Source organism: Chelmon rostratus, chromosome 7 (genome assembly GCF_017976325.1).
Source record: "Chelmon rostratus isolate fCheRos1 chromosome 7, fCheRos1.pri, whole genome shotgun sequence".
Classification (NCBI taxonomy): domain Eukaryota; kingdom Metazoa; phylum Chordata; class Actinopteri; order Chaetodontiformes; family Chaetodontidae; genus Chelmon; species Chelmon rostratus.
The window spans coordinates 21,585,245-21,607,582 of NC_055664.1; the positions used below are offsets into that span (position 1 = coordinate 21,585,245).

The 22,338-nt window shown below is 39.8% G+C and overlaps 2 protein-coding genes across 2 annotated transcripts; one reads left to right on the top strand and one right to left on the bottom strand.

Moving 5' to 3' along the window:
- Positions 1-217: 217 nt before the first annotated feature.
- On the bottom strand, positions 218-5,427 carry rrp8 (ribosomal RNA processing 8). Its single transcript, XM_041941215.1, has 7 exons — positions 5,048-5,427; positions 4,029-4,287; positions 3,010-3,874; positions 1,890-2,019; positions 1,699-1,805; positions 1,515-1,611; positions 218-984 (listed from the first exon to the last, which is right to left on the bottom strand). Exons 1-7 carry the CDS (start codon positions 5,150-5,152, stop codon positions 871-873), a joined length of 1,677 nt encoding a protein of 558 aa, XP_041797149.1. The 5' UTR covers positions 5,153-5,427; the 3' UTR covers positions 218-870.
- Positions 5,428-6,364: 937 nt separating this feature from the next.
- Positions 6,365-20,990, top strand: LOC121608983 (integrin-linked protein kinase). Its single transcript, XM_041940465.1, has 13 exons — positions 6,365-6,475; positions 7,750-8,015; positions 14,198-14,363; positions 15,871-15,966; positions 16,077-16,173; positions 16,283-16,366; positions 16,594-16,679; positions 16,776-16,885; positions 17,117-17,244; positions 17,436-17,557; positions 17,669-17,768; positions 19,182-19,312; positions 19,460-20,990. The coding sequence occupies exons 2-13, from the start codon at positions 7,927-7,929 to the stop codon at positions 19,607-19,609; spliced, it is 1,359 nt and encodes a 452-aa protein (XP_041796399.1). The 5' UTR covers positions 6,365-6,475; positions 7,750-7,926; the 3' UTR covers positions 19,610-20,990.
- Positions 20,991-22,338: the final 1,348 nt, after the last annotated feature.

A 22,338-nucleotide genomic window follows, 5' to 3' on the forward strand; every position in this document is an offset into this window, starting at 1 on the left:
GTTTCATTTGTTAAATTATATGTGTATGATGTGATGTGCTACAACAAACACAGACATTAGTACAGATGAATGACAGACTTGGCTGTGACTTTAGCTCCACACCATCTGCCCTTGTGATGTCTTTGGTTGACTAAATTAGTGAAGGACCATCTGCTGTGACAAAAGGAGCAGTTCTATAAATAAATTCTCACACAGTATAGATCCAGATGCACATATTCATCTTCAGCTTATCACGTACATTAGGTTGTGGTGCTGCTGCACCCTCTTGTGGCAAACCAGTATACACACAACTGAGTGACTCAGGTTTCAGTCACGGCCCTTTACGTCTCAATCAAAATCCCTCCAAGATCTGTTTACTCTTAAAGTTCATTTGAGTAATTAATTACTTTTAGTGTAAAGAAATGCTCTGTATCATACAGTCACAAGACTCATTCTTAAAACATATATTCTGTTTTACACTTTTTACATTTTTTTGTAAAAGGAGAATCTGACCATTTGCTTAACTTGTTTTCTTTAAAAAAAAGTGGTGGCCTGTATATAATGTATGTATGTAGGTTTTCATCATTCACGGATCATCTTAACCCAGAGACAACAGAAGGACGCTTTACTTGGATATTGATGCATATATTGGATATTGATGCATATTGATGCATATTGATGCATATCACAGAGCCCTGTTTTACACGAAAAAACATGTACGGCTCAATAAGTCAAATCAAAGCTGTGATTTAAAAAAAAGGTTACAGAGGCTTCAAAATGCAGCAACCAAAAACAATATATTTAGATAAAAATGTACAACTACTGCTTGGAAAAGCAGTAGACCCAAGCTGGAAGATACCACAAACACCAACAAAGTCCTTCCTCATAAATTCATCTTTTCTTGTAGACACAAGGCCTCAGCTGCAGTCCAAATTTCTTCACATTTTCTGGAGCATCTGCCGTCTTCACTAATTCAAAGGAGTAGAAATGAGTCTTCTCTGTGTCCTGGAGAAAGTAGCAAATTACATGCAATCAGTCACTGGGCAGATGTATCGTGTTCAGGCCAACGTTATTGCGGCATGTGGTTAAACTCTTATTCAGACTGAGCTGCTCATCTACCTTTAATATATTTAACCAAGTCTCTTTGTAGCCCACAAAAAAACTATTTCCTGCATATTGTTTCCGACCTGAGGTTTCCTGCCCACAGTCACACGCTATCAATTATGAAAGATGCAGCTGTCAGCTATGAGCTCCCTCTAAACTGACTTCTTATAACAGTAAGAGAGATTGTGATACCTGTACTGACAATACATAGTATTGTATGTTTTTGTGCATTAAATGAGATTGGAATACAGGATGTTCACATGCACCATTTACTTCACCTTCGTCTGGACTCTCATCATTGAAGCATGACAGCTGAGACAATGCGCGCCCTAACTTTGTTAAGATTTTAAAAAGGGTGAGTGGGCGAAAAAGAGAGTATTTTTCTCTCCAGATAAACATGGTCACTGGCGTCATCCTGTTTGTTGTCTCACCTTTGACACCATCTTGAATCCCAGACTTGCCAGTGCAGTGACGAAGCTCCGAACGTTCTCGAATCTACTCGCCACTTCGGCTATTTTAAGCACACCCCTGCAATAATAACACAAAACAGTTATACAGACATATATTATATATACAGAAGCAGTGCAGTCACTTAATCAATATTACATGTTTTACCCCATCTTTAACACACGATTGGCCTCTGTTAGGAAATCTGCCAGGTTGGTTCCCATGAGAGAAAGGCAGAACACCGCGATGTCCACAGAGGCATCACGAAGCGGCACCTGCAATAAGAAAATGTGGGTTTTTTTATTTCCTCACACTCACACAGACTGCACATGGATCAGCATAAGGAAAAACACGCTCACGTTGGCCATGTCGCAGACTGTCACGAGCTCGCAGGCTGCTGCCAGGTCGAAGCTGTGCACTTTGTTCTTCACGCTGCGCGCTATTTTACAGTCACCGCAACCAAAGTCTGCAACCACGAGGGAGGACGGTCTGGAATAAATGACACAATGTGTGTTAATCACAGGATATTAAACTGAAAGGAACAGCTCACCTTTAACTGAAATCTAAGCTATGATCTGCACGGGGCCAACGCTGACATTAACAGCAGCATCTGCTCCCAGCAGCCAAAGCTGAAGCATCATTGAAACACCCAAAGTGCAGCATCATCATCCTCCTGCGTTACTCCTCGCTGACAAAAGCAGAGTAATGTTTAGACCCACAGCACAATTACGAGTAATTATCCTAAAGGACAGCTTCAGGGCCTTCAGTCGTTCGCAACTGGACTTGTCGGTTGTCTTGGAAGACGTTTCGCCTCTCATCCGAGTAGGCTAAAGGACAGTTTACTCATTCAGAGGCGTAAAGACGTGACCCTGTGAATGGCTGGAGAACAGGCTGACAGTAAACGTGTGCGTTAAACTCACAGGGATGTAACAGTGCATTTTGTTATACTATGCTAATCAATACAATACTCACATGAGTTACTTTCTGTACAAAAGGTGTTGAGACATGATACAGAATCTTCTGTCTTTGCCTCGATCGGCTTGTAAAGTGCTGCTTTTCTTTCTGTTCTGTATGCAGCTTTGAAGAGGATAACGATTGTTTTCATTATCGATTACTCGATTAGTTGCTCACCGTAATTTCCCACAGATCAAAGTGACGTCTTCAGATTGCTTCTTTTGTCCAACCAACAGGCCAAAACCCAAATTTTTCATTTAATATCATAAGTGACAAAGACAAGCAGCGAATCCTTACACTTAAGAAGCTGGAACAGCAAATGTTTGACAGTTTTGCTCAAAAAATGACCAAAACGATCAATAGATTAGCAAAACAGCTGGTGATTAATTTTCTTCTGCTTGACTACTCGTTGCAGCTCTGCCTAAGAGAGCACACAAACATGGACAGGAAATATGATTTGATGAAGTGTATTAGATCACAACTCCATCATAAGACAAAACTTTTGTGACAACTATAATGTCTCACCTTTGCCGAATGAAAGAGATGATGTCATCCACTGGATTGGCGGGCCACCTCTGGACCTGCGCCGTGTACCCTCTGTGGTAGATCCAGAAGGCCTGTGGATCCTGCTTGAACATGCGCTTCGCGTCGCCGCTGGACGTGCTGTACAAAACTTCGTTGATGTAGCGAAAACGAGCCGACTCCAGGCGGTGCTCCATGCGGGACCTGAGGGAGGCGGAGCGGTCCCGTTTCACCTCTTCCACTTCTGGTGCCGCCGGCTCGTCTTTCGTCTCCGCGGGAGCCTCCAGCCGGTCCGTTTCCCGGCTGCGGAGCATTTTCTGGAGCCGCTCTCTTTTCAGACTCTGCTCTCTGCTCAGCTCAGGTTTCGGTCTTTTCACGGGTAACTGCTGCTGATCGTCTGTGATCTCTTTAGGTTCCTCTGCTTTCTGTTTTGATGCATCAGCAGAAGACTGTGTGGCCCCTTTGCCACCCTCTGTTTTATTCTCCTTTTCAATCTGCTTTTCTGGTCCTGTTGGACAGGATATGTCAGTGCCCTCTTCAGTCTTTTCCCTTTTCTGTGGTTTATGTTCCTTTTCCTTCCCCTTCACTGGGGTCTTACTGATTTTTTCACTGTTGCTGCTATACGACTCTGTTCTGACTTCTTTATATGGTTTGTGTTTCTCTGCAGGTTCCGCTTTATTAACTTCCCCCTCAGGCTTATTTTGTGTGTATTTATTTTTACATTTCCTCTTGTTCTTCATTTTGTTTTTCCACTGTTGTCTGCTCAGTCGCACTGTGTTCTCTGGTTGGCTTACGTTCACCTTTGGAGATTTTATCATTTTTTTACGCTTTGTCTCGCTCTCAGATGTGGTTTTTACCTTCGGGGTGCCTTCAGGGGGAAAGAAAACATTTAAAATATTACCTCACTTTGAGATTATAAATCGCCTGAAGATCAAAATTGCTCTGTTTCTGAATCTGTTAAATACTTATTAACACTCTAAAATGTAAATGAAATTCAAGCCTGTAACCAGTTAATTACTCACCAAATGTGTCTTTCTTCATCTTTTTTGCTGGACGTTTCTCCTCCTTAGCCATCTGATCTAAGTCGCCGTTCTCTTGCTGTTCTTCTGTTGCCTCTGCTTGCTTTTGCCTTTTCCTTCTTTTCTTCTTTCTCTTGCTTTGTGGTGGAGCCACTTCTGTCTCACTGTCGCTGTCCTGCTGATGGTCATCGCTCCTCCAGTCTGGTACTGATCCCAGTGTCTGCAGGGTCCGCAGCAGGCTCTTCTTTCCAACAACCTTCGACTGATCAGAGACATAATTAACCTTTTAAATGAAAGGTGCAGCATAATGTTGCGCTGGACAATAAATACTGCAGCAAGATGTGCAGAAGACAGTGAAGAACACTGAGATGGTGTCACTTTTTCTGTGTAACTGCAGAAAATCTTATGTAATGGTGCTACAAAATGCACTTATGAGTTTTTAGTGTTTTTGACTCCATCTTTACTTAAAAAGAAAAAGGAAGTTTTGCTTTAATGCAACATTTGTGGTCATTTGCTTAGCAAAGAAACATCTTTGTATGTGCTATCGTGTGTGTGGGTGCATGTCCACACTCGTACTGTATGTGTCAATTTTTGCTTGTCCTTTTGTCCATTTTCATCTATCAGAACAGGACAAAAAATAAAACAAAAAAACAAACTATAAATTGGCTGTTAAATTGCTGTCTATCCTCTGGCCTTTTGTGGTTGCAGCCATTATCAGATTTCTGGTAGCTTAATAGCTTAATATTATATATACTGATGATGAGTTTTGTATGTTAAATCCTAATTTGAAAAATAACTACTAACTGTAGCTCTTAAATAAATGCTGCTAATTGAAAAGTACACTGTTTATCTCTCAAATGCAGCAGAGGTAGACAGTAGCATAAAAGTTGGCAAGCGCTTCAAAAAGCACTTAAGTACAGTACTTGATTAAATTACTCTCCACCTCCGAATAAAGCCATGTACCATATATTATTATAAATGATCTGGACATACGGTCAGTTTCTGGTAATCTTTTATTTTACCTTGACATTTGTGCTGCTCTTCGCCTTCTGGGTGTTTTTGAGGACGGTTTTGCTCAGGACTCGAGCGTCCTGGTCGTCATTCCAGTCTTCATCCTCTTTAAACATGTTTCCTGAGGACAGTAAGGAGCAAACACACCTTCGCTGCAGACGAGGACCACCCTGCAGCTTCTCTTCTACTCGATCGGTGCGCTAACGCTGCTAATGCACTTACTGAGCGGCCGGTTCGTCTCTGAGGCGGCAAAACGAGCTGATTCACTTGTCAAACTGCTTCTTTCTTTGTTTTTATTAATATGTTTTATTTAATGAACATGTAATTACATTTAAATAGCTGCAGAAGTTTCTTGTCAAAGGCAGGAGCCACGTTGGTTTGTCTCATGTGCGTGAAGGAAGCAAAACACAACTACAGGCGCAGGTGGATGACGCAGAACCGCAGAGATTTATGGGACATGAAGTCTTTCGTCGCAATGTTTTCAGAATCCACAGATATGTATTAAAATCAACAATTTGTATCTATGATAATACTAATACTAATACTAACAACAACAACAATAACAACAACAACAACAATAATAGTAATGTTAGTTGTAGTTTGATTATCATTAGCAGAAGCCTGACCATTAAATTCTGAAGTTGTCTGACATGTTTATCCACTACCTTTTGAGATGAATTATGAATAAAATTAAAATAAAACACTTATTACTCAATTTTTCAGGATCACAAATATAATTTCTCAAGCATTCAGAACTTGTGTGAACAAATATATGAATAAAACAAACACTGCAACTCATTATACTACATAAAACCATTAATAAATCTAATCAGTCGACTATTCAAAAGCATCATCAGCATCCATTGTGAAAATAATAAGCAGCTGCAGTCTAATACAAAATATATCTCCATCTCAACCAACTACAACAGTAAAATTCTACTTTTACACTTATGCATGAACAAGTTTACTTTAATGAAATAATATATGACAGTGAAACGATTCAATGCATGACTTTTACTCCTAATCAAGTATTTTTGAACAGGATCATAACATTTCCTCCATCAACTGGCCTAAGGAGACAGCTTTATATTTGTACAGACTCATTTTACAATTAAAAATAGTAACCATCATATCATATGTTAGTACATACTACCATAATACCACATAAACTGTGTTAGGACATGCACATAATAACTGTAACCTGGCCTGTGCTGACACTTTAAAAAGACATCACCTGAGGCAGTGAATATTTTGACTTCCTGCAGTTCTGTGTACCGCCTGTAGGGGGCGGGACGCTGTCTTCCTACAGAACGCTACCACGTACGTACGGCGGCGGTGAGGGTGTGGACGTCGCACATTCAATCTACAAGGGACATCAAAACGCTGCTAATAACTCCGTCTCTGTAACTGCATTACACCGCAACAGGCCGTTATACCTGGTAAGTTTGTAGCCAAATGTAATGTCACTTTGACCTGTTTAAACCACCAAATATGTTTTATTAGTATCTAAATCAAGTCAGCGTCAAATGAGAGAAACGGAGACGGACCGCGGCGGTGGGGTAGTTGGTTAGCTTATTAGCCAAACCGTCTGATTTTGTCAAGCACAGGATGCTAACTAATGTGTGGAGCTAACCGAGTCACTTTCAGTTTAATCGAGCGCAGTGACAGAACGCGTCGGTACTGCCCGGAGCTGAACGGATAACCAGCTAGCTAACTCAACTTAAAAGAGCTATTCTCACGCGTTAGCCAGATAGCACCGCAGCTAGCCGCACTGCTGTGAAGGCAGTGAATTGTTAACGGTGAAGTCATTACAGTGACACCAGATTGTTGCTGTGTTTATGTGAACTACATGAGCAAATCCCCCAAATCACAAAGTCAACTCCGATTTAATTTAAACTTAAAATGTGGAGTTGAACTGCAGCCATGGTTGTGTTATCATCTACCATTCATCTTTCAATTTGAGTGCTTGGCTTATTCAGACATGGAGTTGGAAATGTGTTCCTTCATTTATGGTGATAGCAAGCAAAAGTCAAAATTGTGATCGCAGGTCTTTGCTGATGTGATGGTGTTGTTTTACATCTTAACAGTCAAATTAGACCTGGAGATAACGATTATTTACATTATCAGTTCATCTGCTCATTATTTCCTCGATTAATCATTTGACCTGTTAAATGTCAGAATCCAAGAAAGCTCAAGGTGACATCTTCATATTGCTTGTTTTGTCTGGTAAATGGTCAAAACCCAAAGATTTTCAGTTTAGTCACACATAAGACAGAGACCAGCATTAACTCATCAGAATTGAGAAGATATAAACAGATAATTTGTGACATTTTTGCTTGATAAATGACTTAAGCTATTGATAGATTATCAAAATAGTTAACGATAATTGAGTAATAAAAAAAATAATTTGATTGCAAATTTAAAAATATTAAGCAAGTATAACATTTAGCATGACACCGGATAAGATATTTATCTACCCTGCTTAACAGGATGCTATTCATGGCCGAGTGTTGTGAGTCACAATGCTGTAAACTGCAAACCCACCCAGTATTACTAAGGTGGGTAAGATTACTCAGCACTCGCTTTCTTGGGTGCTTGGCTTTCTTCTGTTTTAGGTTTGTACAGCAGAATCGTCTGAAAGAGGATTTACCTGTCTGGAATAGAAAAATGTGTTAAAGAGAGGAACCTCCCACTTTTCTGTCCCATTTTTCAGGCGTCGCGTGAGCGCTGCTGAGACTCTCTGATTGCATACCTCATTGTCCCAAATGAGGAACTGATGCTGGCCAGGACCCTGCTGAACCCCTCGGGTCGCCTCTCTCATCGGTTCCAGTTTAGTTCTGCGTCGACTCCCGCGGGTGCACCTTAAGAGAAGAAGAATTCAGCAGCCAAAATGGATGATATCTTTACGCAGTGCCGGGAAGGCAACGCAGTGGCAGTTCGCTTATGGTTGGACAATACAGAGAATGATCTCAATCAAGGGTGAGCCAAGGTTCATTTATTTGTTCGTTCTCATCTGGAGGATGTCATCCAGAATTCACATATTGCTTATGAAATGGAAGTAAAAATTAACTCTACTAAACTGTTGAATGCCATGTCAAAATAGCATACACACCTAAGCATGACTGGTAACTTATTACCAACATGCTCTAGTTGTCATTAAAGATTTGTTTTAATTAGCCTGGGTAAAGGTGTGAAAATTAATAATTTTTGTTGCCATTAGTCAGTATGGTCCAATTCGCGTGTTTTCTTTTTAAAGCTGAAGCTTTCAGAGCGTTACACAGACACTATCTTTGTATTTTTAGAGTAGCTCACAGGGGGCTGTCTCTCCTGTGTCTTCATTTTTCAGCCAATGATTCCTTTTGCACAATCTTACTTAATCTGCATTGGACTTGCCACAACATGAATTTGTGATGCTAGATAACATGGATCAGAATCTGAAGGAAATATCACGTACACTGCAGTGTCTTATTTAAAATGTTGCATTCTCAGGCCCAGCGTCCGGTGCAGGCTGAAAGCCCGCCTTTTCATTCCCTAGCGGGATCGTGGCCTGTGATTGAACCCATTTCCGTGTGGGCACATGTTTATGTCCAGAAGGCCAGCAGAATAATTCAAAAGCGCAGTGTTGGACAGGAAACCTGCTGTGGTAGCAGAATTAGACACACTTGCAGTTGTTGCTGCAGTTACATTTAGGCCTTACAGAAATTTTAAAAAGACTGGATGAACTACGAGCTTCTGTAAGATTTCACATGATTATTAGACAGAATATCTGTCTGATAGTTACAGATCATCAGTCAGTCCTGAGCTGCTTCTGTATCCTCAGCTGACACCTTAAAGAAGAACTTGGCAGTAGTGAAGTGGTGATGGCCGTACGGGAAGCTTCTCTTTTTGACCTTTCTGTTCTAGATTTAGACTGCCGGTGTTTGTTTTCAGAGCAAGCAAAGACAGAATAAATGATTCCATTTAATTATGAGGATTGTGTACCCAGGGGCTGCTCTCTTTTTGTCCTTTTTCTTAAATTTAGTACATTTATGGTAAGAAGACAGAGCACATTAATAACTCGCTGGATTGTGTCCGACAGTGACTCATTTGCAAAGAACATTGTCGTCAAGTTTTTGAAGTTTTACAGAAACCAGTAGTTGTCTGGAAACTTCAAAGCCTCTTTTTCTGTAATTACTGTTGCAAAGTAATTTGTCAACAAGTAACCGTGTAATTTCACCTGTAATAATGGTGAGAAAATAATTCATGGTTTTGTTTAAGAGGCATGACTCTTGATAACATCCGAATAATAATGTGATTAATAATGAGACAGGATATAAAAACATGAAATTACAATGTTGCCTTCTGAGGCACAGAGATGTTTGTAGGCACATTTTAATTTTATCTGGGAGGTGTAAATTCTTGTTATTCAATCACTTTTGTGTATTTCTTTTTTTTTTTGGTTACAATATTGACATGCAAGAAATTATATAAATAAGTCAGCACAGGCAAGATGCTAATTAATCTTTTTTTGGTAGTACTTTTGTGGTTTTTCCCTGTTAGGATTATCCATCTGAGCAGAAATTTAAGACATTTGTTCTCTCTGGACCTTCTGCTTGCTCTTGGTTTCCTTTTATTTATTTTATATTTTCCCATGGCTGTAAGACTGTATGATTGCATCCAGCCAGGGTGGATGTGTGCAGCCCTACATGTGACACGTCCATTAGTTGATTGCATGTGAAGTTCCCTTTTCCAGATGATATGTCTCCGTCAGTGGGTGAAACACGCTTATTCTTGCCTTTTCATTTCTCTGCAGACCTGGCCTATATTTCATTAAAGCCACTGTATCTCGACCTATCAAAGTATGTTTTCTGTACTCCTCAGTGATGGTGTGTTTACACTGATGTAACGCCCAGACTAAGAGTAGTAGTGGAATGCTAAATCTCCTTACAAGGAATAACACGCAGACCTCAAGGGAGCCATCTACCACCTACAAAATACCAAGAGAGAGGGGGAGGAGATTATTGTAGTGGGGCAGGACTGGAAGAGTTATGTGTGACAACACAGAGAATCTTTGTGTGTATGTGTGTGTGTCTCTGTGTGTATATATATATGTGTGTGTGTGGCCAAATACTGAAATGCACAGTAAGCCCTGGGAGAGCCCTTCACCTCCCCCTCCTCCACATGTGAGTTTCCGGTATTCGTCTCCCAGTGGTATTAGATAGCTCCACTCATTTCCCCTAAACATTTCCTCCAAGTTCAGAAGAGCTAATTACAAAGTTTAAAACAAATCCTCCTAGATGTTTACAATATACTCATCATCTCTGGTCTTCTCTGAGCATGTGTTACACTGCTGCTCTGCTGCTTGATGCTTCGTGTTAGTTATAGTTGAAAATTAGCACAATGGTTTTGAACATTTTTTGGTATTGAGCTGCGTGTAAAGCTTCAACAATCGATTAGTCTAGGGCTGCAAATGACAGTTATTCTGATTTACAATTATTCTTTTGATCATTTTCCCAAGTCATCAATAATCATTTTGCCTGTAAAATGTCAGCTAATAGTCAAAAATGTCCATTATCCTTTTCAGGTGATATCTATACAGAGAGAGATACAGAGAATTGAACTCTGTTTTGTCTGAACAACAAGCCAAAACCAAATCTTTTCAGTTTACGATCACATATCACAAAAAAAAGCAGCAAATTCTCACATTTGAGAGATTCACTTAAAGACGGTCTTTGGTATTTTTGATTGTACGAAGGAATAAAACAATGAATCAAACAATGCAGTTGCTTTTGCTTGCTAATTGCTAATCTCCTGATGAATGATTGATCAGCTAAGAATTTCACATCTGTAGTGGTCAGTCGGCCAATCAATGTTAACAATTGAGCAATCGTTTAAATTCCAGTCTCTAAAATGTGTAGACTAACTGCTTTTTCGTAGATAATATAGAATCTTTGAGTTTTAGACTGTCAAACGACTGTCAAACGTTTGTTTTAGACAAAAGTCTAAAACAGATGTCAACTTTGGCTTTATGAAACTGTGATTCTATTCTCAATATTTATAGAAAAAACGATGAATTGAGAAAATAGTTCGCATATTAGCATAATTGACAATGAAAATAATTGTTTGTTGCTGCCCTAGTTGTATGAAAATAGTGTTTATTACAAATTTAAGGGTTATGAGGCCCTGTGCAGACCCCTGTTCTTCACAAGGCCCCATTTGTATTGTGTTTGGTCTCAAACAGAAAACTGAGTTCAGTGCTTTTGTGTTTTCTTTGGCCTTAATACAGATGGCCGTCTGTATTAAGCCTCATCAAAATGTACATCCAAAAGAAGCCCTGTACATGTGTGAATAACAGTTTGAGGCTCCTTGTTTTTCACAGTGTGAGTACTGATTTTATATATAACCTCCGACTCTGGCAGGCAGTGGTGTAGATGATTGTGAAAAAATGTTTCGTTAACTTTTCATGAGGTGACAGAAAAAGGGGGGAAAAAAACATGCAAAGGTTTCTTTCTCCAGTGTGAAAACATGGCTGCAGAAGTGACAGTCCTACAGACACATACAGTGTTGGGAAACTTCTTCTGTTCTTCTCGTTTAGATGTTTCTATGAGTTTGTTTTTCACTCATCCGAGTCTCGTTATATGACTTGGTGGGGATGTCGTGGCAGAGACATACAGGGTGCAGACAGGGGCTCTTCCTGGGGCTTTTCCGTCTGCCAAACTGAGCACTGTTGGCAGGTGGAAGTGCCTGAAATAAATTACCGCAGCCAGTGTGGAGGGGGTGAGCAGGAGAAAACCCTGGCACTCAAGTGCCTTGGGGTTGTGGGGATGAAGCTAGCTTACAGGGAAAATCTTGCCTATGAAAAAAAGGGGCCCTGAATAGAAATACACACACAGAAACTGGAGGCCCGGGCCTCACTCAATGTGTAAGTAGTGCTAGGGTTGGGTCGGTCTCTGGTTTTGCCGGTCCGGTCCAGTTTGAAACTTTTTTGCGTCGGCCCAACACTAAGTGGTACATTTGCAGCAGTTTCTTGAGTTTATAATAAATGATCAATTAACAATTCGGGCTGAGTGACATTAGAAAAAATGTACAATTACATTTTTTAATTGAATTGAATTTTGTCATTATACATTGTGAGATTAAAAAGTATTAAATAATTTCTCAAGATATAAACTAAACTAAATGAATCAAGCTAAATCTTTAAAATGAGTTGACAAGTTTAGCTTTGATTCTCATTTTCTGTTCATAGTGGATTCATTCATTCAGTAGATAGATTATATAGTTTATAACGTCATCATTTTATTGTGTCCTTTGAGGTTGGACTGTTGCACATGGGCACACAACTGAACACATCTGAAATATCATATTCTGCATCCCCAGAACAAATTTACCAGCTTCAGAGTATCTTTAAATTTAGTCTCTTTTTTGTTGGGCTGCAACTGATGATCATTTTTATCATTGATTTATGTGCAAGTTGTTTTCTCAGTTGATCAATCGATCTATTAAATGTCAGATTGTGAATGGTGATGTCTCAAAACATGTACAAAAACTTAAAGATAATCAGTTAACATTGATATCAAACACAGAAGAGCAGCAGATCCTCACTTTGGAGAAGCTTGAACCAGAGGATGACAGGAGCGTTTGATTGATTTGACTAAAACGATGAATCAACTATCAGAATAGTTTCAGATAAATTTTGTGGCGATGAATCAACTAATTATTTCAGCTCTAGGTTTTTGCACGTAGTGAATCTAAGATCATACAGATAAGCAGGATGGTAATTCATTCATTTATTAATGTGTGCACTGTTGCTTTTAAAGGATACAGCCATTAAACTTCATAACTCTACTTTCTCGCCTGAACAGACTCAAGCTTAACACAGAAAACTAATAAAATCACATAGGTCAGTCTGTGGGGAGTTTGTCTCATGAACTTGGGCTAATTAGCTTGTAGGATTTGGCCTTTTTGGTCTGAGAGGAAATTGCACACAGAGCAGATCTGGTGTGACTGCAGCGGGTCACCCAGATGCACAGATAGATGTGTGTTGTGGGACTGAGGGTCTCTGTGGGGCTTTTGATGCTGTTTTCAACAGAGCTATGCAGGATGTGTGGCAGGCAGAGAGTTCAAATTCCTTCATAATACACCCTCAGTTCTCAGATCACATTATTATGCTGTCAGCCCACTCATAATTTCAGAGCAAGTGCATAACTTAATTATCTGGAGGATTGTGCTGTGTCTCGGCACAAACAGTAAAGCTCACATGGAAATGGAAAGCGTATGGAAAGTGGAATATGCCATCAATACAGTCCAGCTAGTGGCACTGGGAGGAAGAGGATGGATTTGAATAAGAGGGCGAGAGAGTGGAGGGACTCACATGAGGGAGGAGAGTGTATGAGAGGAGGAGGTGACCACAACCAGGTGGAGAGGACATGAAGAATGACACAATCACACACAGCAGCTGGAGTCTCCATGGACCTTATAAGGACTGCAGCAAATGCTCAGCCTACAGTTTTTTTTCCTTATGGACTCTGTCACTCAGCCCTTACTGCGTCTTAATCTGTCAGTCTTTTATCTCTTTTGCTCTGAGGAGGTAAACCATCAGTCACTCTGCCATGTAATCAAGGCCACTGTCCTACATGTGTCGCTGCCAGTGTCGCAGAGACAAAGAGGAATGATGACCGCCAGAGGCCGATTAGCTGTTGTCACAGTCTGAGTTGCCTCAACTTTGTTTTAATAGAGGAAGATGACAGAAGTACAAATGTACAAACTCCTCATTATACTAAATAGCCTAAAGCAACTTAATGCCATCATTTCAGCTAAATACGCTAATTAAAACCAATGCAGTCTCATAATCCTGCAGTAAATTCAACTGTAATGAAGGTTGTAATATTCAGTTTTGGAGACGTGCTGATACAACTTCAGGATCATTTTGGCAGCTGTGGTTTGCAGTGCTGTTGAATTTAGTTGCATCTGCATCCTGAGAGATGTTTCTATTATTTAGTATACCCTTATTAATAGGAGATAACATTAGAAGTATGAAGGAGCTGATTGAATTAGACGGTAAACTTTTTTCTCCCTCAGGTCATACGCTGTTCCTGCCTGCCCTGCAGTTCCTCTCAGTCCTTGCTATGCTGAAGGTTTTTGTGAAACCTGTGGTAAATATGAACACTCCTCTCTCACTGTAGAGACGACCACGGCTTCAGCCCTCTCCACTGGGCATGCAGGGAGGGCCGCTCCAGCGTGGTGGACATGCTCATCATGAGAGGGGCCCGCATTAATGTCATGAACCGCGGAGACGACACGCCTCTGCACCTGGCCGCCAGCCATGGACATCGTGACATCGTGGGAAAGGTAGAGCTCATGTAAATGCTGGGGCATGCACAGTGTTCCTTCATGTTTTCTTTGATCATCCTGTAAAACTTTTTCTAATGATTATCAAAATATGAATGACCTCGGTTATTAGAACGTGACTCTATCTTGCTTTGTGTTGTCTATTTGTCAGAGTCAATCTTGTACCAAACATTAAACTAGTTGTCCATTGAAATCAAGTCAAAAACTGGAGGCAGACATGTGAAACTGTCTCCTTTGCACACACAAATCTCACTGGGCAAAATGATGATGTGCCTCCTTAAGTTTGCTTCATAAACGCAGGATATTATGAAACTTGAAATGTTGTCATCTGAACAGCAATTATGAAAACAAAGGTCTTGTCTGTTCTTGCATTTCTGCCATCAGCAATTTTAAACTGGAGGGAGAACAATTTTTCAGTGTCAAGGGAAAATGTAATGTTTCAATGGCTGCAACTATGATTATAAAACCTGCTTACTACTACAGTTACAGGTACAGTTTAGAACAAGCAGTTTATGATGTGAAAGATTTTGCTTAAGATATGTTCATTAATTCTTTATTTTAGAGACAGTCAATTTTGCCATCTGCTTATTTTTCATGGATACCCTAAAGAGGTGAGACAACGGGGCAAATATGTAATCTCCAGACTGAATCAATAGCTGATAGACATTTTCCAGCCAATTTTATTCACCAGAATGAGTTTAAACCATTTAATCAGGGGATCAGTAGCTGCAGTGCTAGCAGACATACAGGAATTCATTCATGCATAGAGTGTGTCTGCACAAGCTCCTATGCAGCACAAAACTCCCTTGCAGAATTCTACCTCAGCCTTTTAAGATACATCACACTGGTAAACTGTATGTCCTGTTTAAAAGCTTTGTTATGCACTGGTTTACTTTTGGAGATGCAAACTGCAGTGCAGTGTGTGGAGCTCCATGTGGCCGTGAAATGTTTGTATAAGGTTTTGTAAAACAGCAGAACTGGCTGATTTAAAAAAGCATGAAATGAATTAAAATAACATTTTTTTTAATATGATAGAGACTGGTAAAGTGGCAGACAGGATACTGGGAGAGAGAGGGGTGTGAACAGGCGACAGTTGTTTCCTGTCTGCCTCCTGACCTGTCTCTGTCATATCAAAAATAAAATGTCACGTGCAACCATATGGTATGTGCTGTAACCACTCAGATACCAAGGCCTTGCAACCTGCCAGATTATTGTATTTGTTTAAAGGCATTAACTTTAATCCCTGAAAAAACACAAGGACATCTTCTATCAAAGTGTTTGCCATATTGTGAGGCTTCTGCTACAGGGTGTCTGATTTAGGATTGCTGCCAGGCAGCTATTGAGTTTAATGTTAGGTATGTCTCAATACCTCTGGTATGTGTCCCCAGGCAAGGCAAACCTCCATGATTTTTTTTGGCAGCATTAACATTCATCTCTGTATACAGCCCAAGCAAGATCTGACCAGCCTTGTTTTGCATATAATCCTTTGTTTCTGCTTCACTTTTAGCTGATCCAGTGCAAAGCAGACACTAATGCAGCCAATGAGCATGGGAACACACCACTGCATTACGCCTGCTTCTGGGGCCAAGACCAAGTGGCTGAGGTTAGTGCGCCTCCTGGTGGTGTTAAAGCTGAGACTTCACTTATCTTTTTATGTGTAGTTCATCATCAACTCTTAAAATGCTGCTGACACCAATCTGTCCTTTTTCTTAGGACCTTGTGACTAATGGGGCTCAGGTGAGCATCTGCAACAAATATGGGGAAACTCCTATGGACAAAGCCAAACCTCATCTGCGTGAACTCCTCAGAGGTATCCCGACCCCCCCATTGCCACTTACCTCATTCCAACAGATTCAAATGCATTTTTGATTGTCTTTATGAACAGTCTTCTCATTATAATCTGTCCCTCCACCACACAGACAAAGCAGAGAAAATGGGACAGAACTTAACTAAAATTCCCTTCAAGGACACATTCTGGAAAGGCACCACCAGGACTCGACCCCGTGAGTCCCACAAACGCATAAAGCAATTTATTAGCTGACCGGTTTCCATCAGTTGGTTTAGTCGGCGGGACGAAAGGGAAAAATGTTCCGTGCTGGTTTCCCAGCCGATCTTAATGTGGTGTTTGAAGTTTCCACTGCCTGTGTTGTGCTAAATTTCACATGAATAATGCGGCTTTTGTCTGAGCTTTAATTTGTCCCTTAAGTTTGTCTCAACCTTGTGTTTTTAGGCAATGGCACTTTGAACAAACAGGCAGGCATTGACTACAAACAGCTCTCTCTCCTGGCCAAAATAAACGAGAACCAGTCTGGAGAGGTACTTTATACTCTTGTTTGCACTTTTTCATCTCATTGTAAAGCTGCTGATGATCAGTTGAAGGGCATTCACTTTTTCAACATTTCTCATCTGTAGCTGTGGCAGGGACGCTGGCAAGGAAATGAAATTGTTGTTAAGGTGTTAAAAGTTCGCGACTGGACCACGAGGAAAAGCCGAGACTTCAATGAGGAGTATCCCAAACTCAGGTTATTACTTAATCCTGATTTTTCAGCCTCTATGTTCTGTGCTGTTGTGGTCACACATTTGTCTGTTTGCATTGTGTTGAACCAAACATTATATATTATTTCTGTTTGGGGGTGTTGCATCTCACACGAGCCATCTGTTGATGTCAAATCCTTTTGTGGGTTTGCCTCTTTTTGTCTGTCTGTCTGTCTGTCTCTCTCCCCTGTCCTTCCCTCCCTCGGGCTATATCCCAGGATATTTTCCCACCCGAATGTCCTACCCATGTTGGGAGCATGTCAGTCTCCTCCCGCCCCTCACCCTATCATCATCACACACTGGATGCCTTACGGCTCCCTCTACAACGTGCTGCATGAAGGCACCAGTGAGTACTTTTACTCTGGTCACAAAGTCTGTACTTGTCACCGTTGTTGGTGGTTTGCAGGGATTTGTGACTTATTGCATTTACACATTTGTCATTATGTTGCCATCACTTTTCGTACAGTAGCAATTTCACTGTCAATCTGTTATGTGGTCAAAGTAAATGTTATGATTTGTCACTCACCCTGCTGTCAGACTTCGTGGTGGACCAGACACAGGCGGTGAAGTTCGCTCTGGACATTGCTTGTGGAATGGCCTTCCTACACACACTTGAACCCATGATCGCTCGCCACTATCTCAACAGCAAGAGTGTCATGGTAAGAAATGTTTCAGCATTGCTTTCAGGATCATAACTGTATCCAGTGGTCATATATAATGTTCGTTACACTTTAAAGTGTCATCTCAGTCTCCTGTCCTTGTTTCCACAGATAGATGAAGATATGACAGCCAGAATCAGCATGTCAGACGTCAAGTTCTCCTTCCAGTGTCCTGGCAGGATGTACTCACCCGCATGGGTAGCCCCTGAGGGTAGGCATCATTCACACAGCACAGATCCAAAGTGACAGCTGGAGCCACTCAAGCTCGAGTGCGAATGATGGATGCAGGGAGCTCTACGCTGTCCCAGAACTAAATGTAATCTGCAGCTGATTTCCCCGTGAGATACAGTGAAATCAGACGAAGTTGGAAACATTAACTGATTACAGATTGTGAAAATAACCAGGGAACATCTGCAGCAGTGATGCAAACAGTACCAACAACCCACAGAAAAGGTTTTAAGTTGAGGCATGATGGTGGTGACTGTGTCTGATACAGGAGAATTGTAGTAGATTTTTTACCGAGGCTCATTACACATTATAGTTGTTAGTTAGCATAGAGAGTGTTGCTGTTGATAAGGCACAAATATACCGGTTTGGCTAATGTGAATTATAGCAAATCTTTAAATCTTCAGCAAGAACGTCTTTGTAACATTTAAGCTCTGTAATAGAAGAGATGGAAAGAGCAGTGAGCGTTAAAGAAGTGAAGTGTTTCATTTCTAAGTAACTTTCACCTTGAATATAATGTATATTGAAACAGAAAAAGCTACATGTCAGTCATGATGTACGTAGGAATGACTACTTTTGTCACTTATTGTAAGAGATGGAAATAATAGTCTTGTGGGAAAAGGAGCTTGAGATTTAATTTTGATACAAAGACAAAAGTCTGTCAATCACTGGTGTTGCAGAGACAATATAATCATGTTTCTCCTTCAGAGTCAATGATTTTGAATACATTATAGGATTTTTTTAATATGCAGTTTTGTTAACAAAGTTAACAAAACAAAGCACATCAGATTTTGTACAGAGGGATTTCTCAAGCACCTGTGTCTGACAGCTCAAGTTTCACTTTACACAATCATGCATTAGAGGGGTTTCTGATTATTGTTTTCTTTCTCATTTTGCCTCCATCACAAGATAATATTTTCACTTAATTGTGTTTTAAAATTCATTAATATAATTTTGATCTAATTCATATAATTAACTGTGATTTATACAGTGAAAGTAAGCCTCAGTAAATGTATTCAAGGTGACATTACGTTACCTGCTGTCTATTATTATGAAATGAACTACATCATAACAATGTAAAGTCCTTCACTTTATCCCCATCCCTGACATTCAGTTTCCATACTGCTACATATCGCCTACAGCACTCCAAAAAGTGTATGGTATGGCTTATGGTTCATTGCGTCCTACATAAGGTACAATCAATGTATGAATATTTGACTACACATATTTGTTCAAATAATGCTAGCATTGCAACCTATGTACAAAAACAGTTTGCCTAGTGGAGTTAAATGTACTGAAGTAGTAAACTACATGAATATAGAAATTCTGCATTTTAGCCCAATAGTTGCTGAATCTTGTGTAGTTCAGTGTGTTTGCTCACACTTTTTGCTCTTTCCAGCCCTGCAGAAGAAGCCAGAGGAGATCAACCGCCGGTCAGCAGACATGTGGAGCTTCGCTATCCTGCTGTGGGAGTTGGTGACCAGAGAAGTGCCGTACGCTGACCTGTCCAACATGGAAATTGGCATGAAGGTTAGCAGAGCTACAGTATCATTAGCTCATTAGATTACCAACTGAGTAGCAAACACTTGCAGGCAAAATCAACTATTACTCATAGCTTTAATGCATTCAGGAAAATCTGGACTATAGTACCAAACGTCCGTCTGTTTTGGTTTTCAGGTTGCCTTGGAGGGTTTGAGGCCCACTATCCCTCCTGGCATTTCACCCCACATTTGCAAGCTCATGAAGATATGCATGAACGAAGACCCAGCAAAGAGGCCTAAATTTGACATGATTGTGCCAATTCTGGAAAAAATGCAGGACAAGTGAAAATCCTCCTCCGCCCTCCTGTACTGAACAGGACATCTTACCCCAAATGGTGGTGTGGTGCTTACCAGTATTGCCTTAAACTCTAATTCTACAGCTGCATTCAACGCCACTGTTGCTTCTGCTTCTGAGACGAATTCAGCAGCAGCCACTTCTTTTATATTGTTTTTTTTTTCTTTTTTTCAATGTGATATCAAGTTTTTATTTGTGTCTTCTTTGTCACTGATCTGCTGATACTGTCTCCGCAACTTGTAATCATGTGGACTGGAGTACAATCTTCCTCAATCTTCTAGACTGAATAACCTGTGGAGGTCAGTATGACAGTGTGGTGCATTGCTTCAGTGGATATAAGACCTCATTTTGTATCTGGAGTGGGCTCACTATGAAAAGGTCACCCTGTAAGGAAAAAAAATGGTGGCCACCCACTTGTGTTGTGGGGACAAAGTGTGTTTGTTGCATTAGCAGCAAACCGTATGCAACTGGGCAAGCATGACAAATGTCTGAAACAGAGCATTTAAACATAAGGTTAAGAAATGTGTGCCAATGAGTGGTGCCAATGAGAGTACCTAGCAGTGTTGTACCATTCGGCTTGGCTGTGTAGTGATGTGCAGAGCTTGACCTGTCTTGAGCATTGATCCCTTATTTGTATCCTGTGCAACCTGCTGACAATGATGTAAAACTGGCCATAGAAACTGCTGCAAACATGTCAGTGTTGATCATTGCAATTTTGTGAGAATTACTTTTCAAATGTATTGCAAAATTGTGGGTTTTCACTTGTTAATGTAATGTAATTAACTAGATTACTTAAATGTATTCTTGTAATCTATTTAATTTCCATTATTTTTCCTTCAAAATCTCAAGTTTAGTTATGATTTGAATTCTGTTAGTTGTAGTATTCAACAAAGAAAATGTTTAAAGAGATCTAAAAGCATTTATGCTTAATTTAAGTGTTATTTTCATGTTGAATACTGGCATTCTCTGTAATCCAACATGAAATACTGTGTACTGTCAGGAATGGATCCTGCAGTCCAGACTGTAATTTATTCATGGATATAATAGGTACAGTTATATTTTTTCTTGTCAAGCATGGAGACTGCTTTCCCTCACAAGTTTATGGCTACATCAGAAGCTGCTGGGGACATTAAGGGGTGGTGTTAACATCCTGCAAACTGTCATTGTTCTCCCACTTATTTTTAGCATTCTCATCCTCTAAATGACATCTGGCGTTATATGAATCTTGTGGGTTGTTTCTTCTACCTGCATCCTTTCCGTGCCTCCACCAGCTTGCTTGTTTGTGCTGAATCACAGGTTGAAGCCAAAATCAAGAATGACTTATACAAATGTATGTATTTATATATAAGTATATTAAAAAGGACAAATATGGGCAACTTGAATGTTTGGATTTATAGTGGGAATTGGATATTATTGGGTAATTTGGAAAAAGTGTTAACTGCATGAATGAATATTTCTATGATGTGAAACATCAGCATTACAAAGCACCACAAATATTAGGAAAATGTCATATGCTGATAAATTAACTCAGTGTGTAACGGTGCTCACATGATTTTTTCGTGAGGTTGAATTTCTTAATATAAAAATTAGCAACAGAAAGGGGATAAATGTGTAATGTTAAAGATATTTGTTAGCTGAAGTTGTTGGTCCTGCAGTCACTAATTAATGGCAAAATACAATAACAATAATGTAATAATAACTTTAAGGGAGCTCATTGTGGCCTTATGTCCTAAAGAGGACAGATTGGTGTCTCAGTAATCTGATGAAACTGTGAATATTTTCCGTCATCTTATTTCATCTTTAAAAAATATTCAGTGTTCAAGTGTTTTGCTACTTCTATTATGTAAGAAGTAAATATCTCACTTTTCCATCATTACTTCTAAAGCGAGGGGTGTTTTAACTTTTTAACTTTTAAGTGAGTAAAAAAAATTATCCCTCTTTTCAATAAGAGTTCATTCGATTTTTTTTAAAAACAGTAGAGCACGTTGTTTTTTGTGTTATAAGACTCAAAATGATTCCAAATTGTAGTCGCAGTAGTTTATTTTTATTATGTTGACTCAATATTTCATACATCGGTGTTTCAGTTTAATCTGCTATTTTCTATGTATTTATAAGTGAGTTTAAGTTACTTGTATAAATCAATCTGAAATGAATTAATTCAAAACCTTTCATACTTTCTTCTTGTCAAAAAAAAAAGGTATTTTTTGGGAAAAAAGTCACCCTTTTAGATTGCCTTTCTAAATAGGTAAGTCTAATGCATTTCAATTAAATAGTTAAATAAGTGGCGGTGCGTTCTCACTTAAAAATAAGCCATCAGCAAAAGTTAGTAAGTCATCTACTGTCATAAATGTCAATTTGTCAGTAATTCAAGGTAACAAACCTCAAGTAACCAGTCTTAAATGCCAGCCAATCTGTCATTAATTAAAGGTTCTTATAAAAATTCATCAAGTTTTAAGTTTTGATTACATATGAGTAGTTGAAGGGATTCTGGTCCAGATGCAATGCAGCTGTTTCGCATGAAGTTGTGACTTTAGATATTGCTGTTGGCACGGAAGATGACGCATTATGGCTTATAGGCGAGTTTAGTCTCGAGAGGTTGAAAATATGCCTCACCAGATCAATAATGTCCAAAAACAGTCGTGAAAGTAATTGTTACTTCATCAGTTCCTGTCCTGCTCTGCATGTGTGGCAGCGGTGGGCTCTGGCTGTGACGTTAATCC

Excerpts from the sequence above, each read along its gene's own strand:
- rrp8 (XM_041941215.1), bottom strand. The coding sequence starts at position 5,152 with ATGTTTAAAGAGGATGAAGACTGGAATGACGACCAGGACGCTCGAGTC. Across the intron at positions 2,020-3,009 it reads ATCTCTTTCATTCGGCAAAG|ACCGTCCTCCCTCGTGGTTG; the intron begins GTGAGACATTAT and ends CATTTATTCCAG. Across the intron at positions 985-1,514 it reads GATTCAAGATGGTGTCAAAG|GACACAGAGAAGACTCATTT; the intron begins GTGAGACAACAA and ends TACTTTCTCCAG.
- LOC121608983 (XM_041940465.1), top strand. The coding sequence starts at position 7,927 with ATGGATGATATCTTTACGCAGTGCCGGGAAGGCAACGCAGTGGCAGTT. Across the intron at positions 17,245-17,435 it reads CGTGCTGCATGAAGGCACCA|ACTTCGTGGTGGACCAGACA; the intron begins GTGAGTACTTTT and ends CCCTGCTGTCAG. Across the intron at positions 17,558-17,668 it reads TCAACAGCAAGAGTGTCATG|ATAGATGAAGATATGACAGC; the intron begins GTAAGAAATGTT and ends TTGTTTCCACAG.